The sequence below is a fragment of the Microtus ochrogaster genome, unplaced genomic scaffold (genome assembly GCF_000317375.1).
Source record: "Microtus ochrogaster isolate Prairie Vole_2 unplaced genomic scaffold, MicOch1.0 UNK47, whole genome shotgun sequence".
Classification (NCBI taxonomy): domain Eukaryota; kingdom Metazoa; phylum Chordata; class Mammalia; order Rodentia; family Cricetidae; genus Microtus; species Microtus ochrogaster.
In genome coordinates this window covers 229,921-239,263 of record NW_004949145.1, presented here as the reverse complement: position 1 = coordinate 239,263, position 9,343 = coordinate 229,921, and the positions used below count along the sequence as shown (strand labels likewise).

Below are 9,343 nucleotides of genomic sequence, written 5' to 3'. Positions count from 1 at the left end.
GGCCTATGGTAGTACTTTACCCACTTAAGGCTGTGAATAGAAACTCTTGATTAAAAGTACACGAAAAGAAAAAAAAACCATAAGACTTTTATTATTGCACGAAACAGCAGGAGGTTACTGGTTAGTGATCTTGGAGTATGGAAACAGCTACATGAATCGTGTGAGACAAACGAATAAAAAGATAATCCTTCCTGAAGCCTCCAGATAAACCCAGACCAAGTCCTTTCAGGCAGAAAACAGACCATAAGAAGGGATTAAGGTGCAGGGCACAGGCAGCTGAGGCTTTCACTAAGGAAGGGGAGACTATGTTGGGGGGAATATGCACTCAGTGCAAGTTGTTAGATGGGAGACACTTTTCAGGAGACATGATGGCAGGTAATTAGTTCTGGCAAGGGAGACAGGCTGTCTAGAATGTGCAGGGTGCCTTCAGTACATATTACACATGCCTGGCACTCATTTGGTACTCTGCCCCTCTGAAGACTTGTGTGAGGCTCTAATCTGCCATAGTGAACAACACAACACTCTTGGGATGTCTAAGAGTGTTTTCAAGCGCAGGCTTCCAGGATGTGATGTCTACCCCACGTTGAAGGATTTCCCACATTTTCTGCCTTTCTGTGACATTTTTGGTGTTAGAAGATGCTAGAGGGCTGTCTACGATGTGCCTCATTTGCTATATTTAGAAGGTCTTTCTCCAGCATGAAGTAACTGATGCCGGGTGAGGGTAGACACCTGGCTAAAAGATTTCCCGCACTGGTCACACTCATACGGCCGCTCCCCAGTGTGAATTCTGCTGTGCTGAACAAGGTTGGTAGTTCGACTGAAGGTCTTCCCACACTCCCCACACGTGTAAGGCCGTTCTCCAGTGTGAACCCTCTGGTGTTTGACCAGATCCGCCCTCCGGCTAAAGCATTTCCCACATTGATCACAGTTGTAAGGCTTGGCTTTAGTGTGGATTTTCTGGTGTTCAGCTAGGTTGTAGCTCTCCCGAAAGAATTTCCCGCATTTGCTACACTCATACGGCCTTTCCCCAGTGTGAGTTCTCTGGTGGCGATCGAGTCTGGATTTGTATTCAAAGGCTTTCCCACATTCCTCGCATTTAAAAGGACTTTCTCCCGTGTGGACTCTCTGGTGTCTGACGAGGGTGGCCTTTTGCGTGTATGATTTCCCGCACTGCTTGCACTCATAGAATTCTGTTGTGGTGTGAATCCTACGGTGTTCGATGAGGTAGAAGTATTGTTTGAAGAACTTACCACATTCCCTACATTCGTAAGGCCTTTCTGAAGTGTGGGTTCTCTGGTGTTTCATGAGGGTGGCTCTTTGCCGAAAGCAGAGGCCACACTCCCCACACTCATAGGGCTTTTCTCCAGTATGAATTTTGGAGTGTTTAATGAGGTTGGCACTTTGGCTGAAGGACTTCCCACACTCTCCACAGCGATAGGGCTTTTCCCCGGTGTGCACTCTCTGGTGGACAGTGAGGGTGGCTCTGTGACTAAAGGATTTTTCACACTGTCCACATTCGTAAGGCTTGTCTGTAGTGTGGGTCCTCCGGTGCGTGATCAGGCTGACGACCTGTCGAAACAGCCTTCCGCAGTCACCGCATTCATAAGGCCACTCTCCTGTGTGCGTTCTCTGGTGCCGGAGAAGACTAGAATGGCACCCGAAGGCTTTCCCACACTCCAGACACTCGTAAGGTCTCTCTCCACTGTGAACTCTGCAGTGTTCGCTGAGGTTGGAACTCTGACAAAAAGACTTTCCACATTCCCCACACTTATATGGTTTTTCTCCAGTATGACGTCTCTGGTGTATTCTAAGTGTGGCCTTTTGGCCAAACAGTTTTCCACAGTCATGACACTCATAGGGTCTTTTTTCTGTCTGGTCTGTCTGGGGTGGTACCAGTGTGTACTTGGTTAAGTCTTGCTTATGTTTGCTAGATCCAAACCCCTCCTTTTCACTGCAAACTCTCTGGTTCTCAAGACGTCTGTGTTGGGGGCTGGAAGGTTTCTTATATTCATCTGACTTAGAATTATTTTTATTAGTGTGAAAAGCCTTTCCACGCTTAATTTTGTTTTGATTCTCACCTTTGGGAAGGGCCTGGGGTTGGAGAAGATTCCACACAGCTGAGAAGTTTTCTCCAATCTTACTACAGATGAAAGGGTTCCCCGATACATGGCATATACAGTTCTTCACAAGGGAGTCCACATCTCTCTTTAACCAATTCTTGGCTCTATGATGCTTCTGGTCCAGGAGGCTTGCACACACCTCAGTTAAATATGGTTTCTGTGCAGGTAGATCATCCAGATGTAAGATGTCTTTCAGAACTGTGGCACAGATGTCAGAAGGATGAGTCTTCTGTGTGGGCAGGCCCTCCTTTGGAGTCCTGACCTGTGGGTTTTCAGCTGGTGAAACACTCGGTGCACGAGCTGCTTCTTCAGCCTCTGCTTCATGCCAACAAACTGCAAGGACAGAGAACATATTCACTGTGGTTGGAATTACCAATTATGTTTTACATTCATTCTCCTTACTGAATTCATCATGAGAGGTGGCTATAATTTTTTATTTTAATTTTTATATGCTTAGCTTTATATTCAGATCATCTTATGCTTAACAGGATACATGAAAAAATATTTACCCCAGCTTCTAGCTACCTTTATTACAAAGATAAAAGTTTTATCAACTGGATAGAAAGGAAAAAGACACAAACCAGTTTAATCTCTCAGAGTAAATCTCTCTCTTCAGCAGATATCTCTCTGAAAGACTAGCGAGTGTCCAGCAATCTGCTTCTAGCCAGTCATCTGCAGGTCGATTCTATTTTTGTAGTTGGTGAGGGAAGAAGGAATATTATTTAAATGTTCCCATAAAAGAGGAAAGACTATAGGGCAGACAGACAGTTCTTCCCTTATATGTACCATCTATAGTTTAAATGGAAACATCTCTCCAATGTCTACTTCTTTAGTTCCTTTTTTTCTTTAAGATTTATTTTTGTCTTTCTATGTGCTGTGTACATAAGTGTGTCTGTGTATATGTGCACATGCACACAGGCCAGAGAGGATGTCAAATCTCCTGGAGCTGGGTTGTAGATTGTAAACTGCCTGATGGGCAGGGAGGCCAATTCTTAATAACTACTATAAAATTTAACAATAAACACATAGTTCAGTTGCCATTAGAATAATCCAGATCTGACACTGCAAACCATATCTGCAGAGTTTGTATATCCAAGAATAGACTTCTTTGCCCTAACCACCCCAGCCATATTCCAGACAAGAAGGCCATATCCTGGGGATGGAGAGATGTCTCAGTGGTTAAGAGTGAGCACTGCTCTTTCAAAAGACACAAGTTTGATTTCCACTATCCACATTGGTTAGCTCAGAACCATCTCTAATTCTAGCTTCAAGAGATGCAATTTTCTCTTCTGGCCTGCACTTGAGTGCACATCATCTGGCATCCAGTCAATCCTTTTCTTGCATTTGCATCCTCAGTACCTGCTGTTTCCTCACGGCATCCTTGAACGATGCAGTGCACCCCCCTCTCAGAAATAAAGCCCCTTTCAATAGCACTCACCTCTCCATGCTGCCATTCAGTCATCTCTAGAAATCAAAACTCATGGTATGTATTAGTGGAAGAGTGACAGCAGGCAGGGCTGCTCAGGTGGTGGAGTGGAGGGCATTCCCTGGATTACTCCAGTTATTGCCTGAAGTACTGATCAACACGTGTTGCCCGACTGCCCTTCTGAGCACCGGCATGCACACGCTTTGGTAGGTACTTGTCTGTGCACTGTTCTACTTAAAACTGTAACGGGTCATACTGTTTGGCAAGTGTTAGGTTTTCTTCATGTATCTTTGGGTCTAAAGATTGCAGGCCACTTGTGTGTCTCTGGGCCTGTTTGGTTCTGGGGACCATAGGTAAGGTAAGAACAGGATGGGCTGTAGTTGCAGGAATTTTCAGGGCTATTGGCTAGCTGATGGGAAACGAAAGCTCCAGAAGAAACAATGTGAGGTATCCCTCATTACAATTTAAAATGACTGAGGGTCCCACTCAACAGGTAGGCAGTGAAGGGTAACATGGAGGACTAAAGGTTGGATACTGAGCCTCAGTGCCATTCCCCACTGACTTTAAAACATACTTTATAGGTGGTGGCAAAGAGGGTCCTAAGGCCCCTAGTCGACATGCCTATTAAGTTATCACAAAACAAAGCTAAAGTGACCACTGTTCTTCCAGATACAGAGTCCAAGCATGTTATGTGAAAGTAGAACACCTTAGGAGCGGTCACCATTTCTATAGAGACTATACCTAACATGGGGGCTCATCAAGTAAATATCAAAACAAAAGGTGCAGACCCCAGGCTTTCCCTACCTCCCAAGATCATCTGACGTGCGAAAAATGGAAACTAAAGAAACCAAAGGTTCAGAAATTAATAGCTCAAATTCCACAAACAGAAATCCAAACACAGAAGTGGGGAATATTAAAAAAGAAAAACAATTGGTAGAAAATGATAGTACCATGATTACATATATAATATGTGTATGTGTGAGTGTGTGGTATGTGTGTGTGGTGTGTATGTTGTGTGTGAGAGTGGTATCTGTGTAGTGTGTGTGGTGTATGTGTGTATGAATGTATATTTTAAAAGAAGATTCCTCTCTGTACCCGAAGGCTTAGCTCCAGACCAAGGTCCTCTTACAATTGGCTTTGCTTGGTCCAGGAATGATCAAACAGCTCATGCACCAGTCTTATCTGGCCTAGCTCCATCCCACAGATCCCATCCTTATACAGTCTAAGGCAGGACAGAATCTCATATCAGACACAGAGCCAAAAAAATAAGTCCACGTGTCCAGACCACATAAGCACCAAGCGTCATAGCAGGAAATCCCTGAAAGAGACAGTTATCAGACACCAGCTAGAAGGGAAAAACTTGGAGATAAAGGATTATGGCTACGAACATGGCCATCTGGCCAAGGAAAGGGCAATGTCACTTTAGAAGCTGTGGTTATTGTTAACTGTCAATTTAACAGAATCTCGGATGACCTGGAAAAAGGCCCACTGGTATGTCTGTGGGAGACTGTTTTGACTACCCTGAGGTGGATAGCCTGCCCATTATGGGTGTCACCATTCCCTGGGCTTGGCAGTCCTAGACTGACTATGAATGAGAAAATGAGCTGAGCACTGGCATGCATGAATTCCCTGTTCTCTGCTTTCGACTGGGTGCGATGTGACCAGTTTTCTCAAACTGCTGTGACACCTCGGCCATGATGGAGTATAATGTGGAACTGTTGAGTCTAAATAAAGCCTTTCTCCCTCATGTTGCTTTGGTCAAGATATTTTATCAAAGCCACAGAAAAGAAAACTACAGACATATTACCCTGACGGTAGGACTTCTGCCACCCAGACATTCCGATGAACTCTCTGGGGTGGCAGGTGTTAGGGCTGCCCAGGGCAGTGCCCATAGCTCAGCACTGATACCCACAACACACCTGCCGAGAGAGAAGGGAAGTCAACAGGCCTACAGCTTGATTGTGGAAAGGGCAGAGCTCTGGTTCTAGGAGGAAGAGACAGATGGGAACCAAGACACAGGGGAGGTACAGGTCCTTACCTAGTGAGGATATAAGGGCAAAGTTCTCCAGCATCACATCCAGATACAGTAGCCTCTGCGCTTCATCCAGGAGCTCCCACTCTTCCTGGCAGAAGTACACAGCCACGTCTTCAAAGGTCATGCAGTCCTGTGATGGGGGCAAGTCAGTCAATGGAAAACTTCTTTTAGGATCCCTAGTTTTCTCACCCACGCATGCTCCCTCTGCTTACTGTCCTCTTGAGAAGAAGGAAATCCAAACACACAGACTCACCTGTGACCTCATACCTAGATCACTACAACCTCCCAATGCACCCAGCGAAAGGTGACGGGGGAGTAGCTACTGGACCTGCCAATAACAAGGCTACCAAAACTTCTTTTGAGGCTATGGGCCCTAAGGATTGGGGAAGGTGGAACATAAAAACCACAGAGTGAGGGTTTTAAATTTTTTTTTTTTTTGCCCTAAGCAACAGGCGGTCTGTTTTGACCCCTTTACACCAGTCCATTTCCCTCTGCCCATGCTGTGTGCTTGTCAAATCACAGAGAGCAGAAGGGGTTGGGGCACCCACTCTTATCCCAGCTCGTCCATAGTTACTCATGCACTAAGGGAAGGACCCTATTACAGCTGCTTCCTTGCATACAAACTAGGTCACGGCAGGGTCCTATTGCAATGTTTTCCTTGCTCATAGACAGAGGCTGAGACTCATTTGCTATTGAAGGGGTATGATTTACCTATCGACCAATAGAAAGGGGGTGTGGGGCTGGGGGTGGGGCACCCTGAACCCAGATAATTCCACACACGTTTAGAGATAATGGTACTCAGGTATGAATGTCCCCCTCCACGTACTTGAAGAGTCTGAGAAGCTTATCAGTAAACTTAGTTCTGTTCTGATCTCTTTTTCCTGTCTTTAACTCTTTAACTGACAGAGACAGCTCACAAAGTCTAGCTGGCCTGTCTTTGGTCAAGCAATTTTCCTAGGATTCCCCCACAAAACCAAGTAAGACATTGCGTGTCATCCAAATCCCAAGGCCTGCAGGTGTCGAGCTAACATTTCCCACCACTGTGTGTTTCTTCTTACTCCATACCTTTCTTATACAGCTCACCCCCACAGGCACCTCAGACCCCAGACCCCATACATACCAGAGGCATCTGCCTGGGCATTGGTTAGCAGAAGGTATCTAGAGAAAGCTTCCTAAATGGAAGTAAGAGACTTTCTAGTGTCAGGGGCTGCTGCCATCCTCTCTCGGTGTCTTTATGGGTGACTCTGTTACTTGTTCCAATGCTAGCCACCATCATGACTTGGGGAATGACAGGTTGCTTTCCCATTTGTGAGGCACTCAATGCCACCCCACCTGTCACAGGCTTCCTCTAACTAAACCCCACTGAATGTCTATCTCCACAAGCCCTCCTCTCCAGAATACTGATCTTCCTAGATGAATACCTGTGCCCCTGAGCACCACAAGGAAAGAACCTCCTCAGACACCCCAAGGATCCCTCCTAACTGCTGGTGAGGCTGGTGTGTGTGTGTGTGTGTGTATACACAGACACTCATACTAGCCACTATGTGATGTTACCTCACTGATTCCAAGTTGGTTTTTTTAACCTGAGGTGCGTTCCATGCTTCCTATGGAAGCCTTGGCCAGCTACTAGATCAGCAACATTCTCCCGTGGTTCCAACAGCTCCTCCACTCCCTCAGGTGTGCTAACGATGTCTATATCTCCAGCTAGATGCCGCTCAGTCATCAGATCTAGTCCTGGCTCTCACCCTTTTCTGCTAATGGCATTCCTATCAAGATCAGGTTCCTTCTGGGCATGATGTACACACTCATAGTCTAAGCACTTAGAAGGCTGAGGCAGGAGTAGTAGCTGACCCAAGGAGTTAAAAACAAACAAAAACAAAACAGCCTTTAGAGCATAAAGAAGTGAAGAACAAAAAATAAAATAAAAAAGACCCAATTCCATTTCCTAACTGAAAGTCAAGCTACAGTTCAGGAAAAAATTAGCCTTCACCATTTGGGGTGTCTCTAGGATTAATCTTTCCAGAGTTTCGGATCTGTATGACTAGCTAGCAGCTGACACATCCTCTATGCATTTTGAAATCTCAACAGCCCTCTTTTGGTATTTATTTATTTATTTATTTATTTATTTATTTATTTATTTATTTATTGTGTGAGTTTTGTGTGTGTGAAACAGCATAGAGTTGATCCACTGTTTTCCACTGTGTGTGTCCTGGAGTTAGTTAGTTCAAGTTCTCAGGCTTGGTGCTAAGTGCCTTTATCCACTGAGCTACCATGTTGGTCCTGTCTCTCCCTGTTCCTTAGGTTTATGAATTGTGGTGTATGTGTGTGTGTGTGTGTGTGTGCGCATGCACACGTATGTGGGTATAAACATGGGAATGAGGGGGCAATCTGCAGGAGCCAGTTCTCTCCTTCTACCATGGAGGTTCTAGGGATTGATTTTGGTCCTCTGGTTTGGTGGCAAGTGCCTTTACTTGCTGAGTTATCTTACCAACCACTCTGTCTTTCTCAGTTTCTCCCCACGTAGTCCAGGCTGGCTTTGAACTGGTGGTCCTCTTGCCTCTGTCTTCCCAAGTGTCGAGATTACAGGGGTGTGCTTCCATGCTGGACTGTACAACCCACTCTTATGAAGTCCCACAAAAATGAACTCTACTACCAACTTGAGACAGGGAGTGGGGCCACACTGGTGTGATTCTGGAACACTCCTCACTCACCTGTGTACAGACCATATGTGTTTCTGTGGACCTCGTTATCTGTGGGAAGAAAGTTGTAAGAGTCAAGCACCACGGTAGGGTTTCATGGGTTCAGGCCTTTCCGTGACCGCTGTCCAGTCCCACATCTTCACGACCTTTGTATGTCTAGACTGTCTCTAAACCTTAGTGCACAAATGCTGAGCCATAGCAGCTATGGGGTTGCACAAACCTTAGCCTTCCCAAGGCTCCTTCTGTATCCCTTTCCAACCCATTTTAGCTCTGTGCAGCTTTTGGAATATTTTGAATAGCCTATGACTGCATTCATCTACCACTCAGTTCCGCTGGCTCCTAGGTCCCTAAGGACGTAAATAATACGTTCCACCTTGACATTTTTTAAAGCTAGAATGCTTTCAGCTCAAGTGTCCAAACATGACATTACCTATACCAGGCAATCAATCTCCTCCTGGTGCCTCTCTCCCAAGCCTCACACTAGTTATGAGAAATCGGGATCCTGCCCAAGGGCTCGGTACTGTTCTGGACTCAGGGATTTCTTCCAGCGGGGCGTGAGCTGAGCGGGGGTGGCCTGGGTGGTGGGCGCTCAACAGGCTCTGGGATCCAGTGTCTGGGGCATGGGGGGGCGCCTAGCATGCAGCACTCACCTGAGCCGGGTGCTTCTGAGTCGTCATCGGACTCTGCTGATGCTGCTGGAGCCCGCGCACGGCCATCACCGCGGCCGGTGGTTTCATGGGCCGTCACTCTGCGCCAGCTCGCTCCCTTACCTTGAGTCCAACTTGGCGATCTAAAAGCTCAGATTCCTTCAACAATCTACCCCTGGGAAGTTAAACCACAGACCGGACGAAATGTAGGAAGTCCCGCCCAGTGCCTGTCTGTCTTGCCAGTCTGAAACTACTGTCATTGGCTCAACATTTGCAACGCTTTTCTTGGCATTATGGGTAATGTAGTTCCTACTGCTCCAGTAGACAACGTTAACCCTCGGTCCGTCCTCAGAAGTCTTTACTTATTTCTGACTACTTCTTCAGTAAAGGAAGAGTGGGGATTTTATTTGGGGGAA

The 9,343-nt window shown here is 46.1% G+C and overlaps 1 protein-coding gene across 2 annotated transcripts; it reads right to left on the bottom strand.

Moving 5' to 3' along the window:
- Positions 1-266: 266 nt before the first annotated feature.
- On the bottom strand, positions 267-9,103 carry LOC101987104 (zinc finger protein 883). Of its 2 annotated transcripts, XM_013354538.2 has the most exons (4): positions 8,931-9,103; positions 8,293-8,331; positions 5,585-5,711; positions 267-2,453 (listed from the first exon to the last, which is right to left on the bottom strand). In XM_013354538.2, the coding sequence occupies exons 1-4, from the start codon at positions 9,015-9,017 to the stop codon at positions 664-666; spliced, it is 2,043 nt and encodes a 680-aa protein (XP_013209992.2). In that variant the 5' UTR covers positions 9,018-9,103; the 3' UTR covers positions 267-663. The 2 variants fall into 2 exon arrangements, with proteins under 2 accessions (XP_013209992.2, XP_013209993.1); XM_013354539.2 differs by lacking the exons at positions 8,293-8,331; positions 8,931-9,103 and adding an exon at positions 8,070-8,286.
- Positions 9,104-9,343: the final 240 nt, after the last annotated feature.

Bases quoted from the DNA above. Each gene is read 5' to 3' on its own strand.
- LOC101987104 (XM_013354538.2), bottom strand. From the start codon at position 9,017: ATGAAACCACCGGCCGCGGTGATGGCCGTGCGCGGGCTCCAGCAGCAT. The intron at 8,332-8,930 runs GTGAGTGCTGCA...TTCTTCCCACAG, and splicing joins CTCAGAAGCACCCGGCTCAG to ATAACGAGGTCCACAGAAAC. The intron at 5,712-8,292 runs GTGAGTGAGGAG...CCCCCATCACAG, and splicing joins CACATATGGTCTGTACACAG to GACTGCATGACCTTTGAAGA.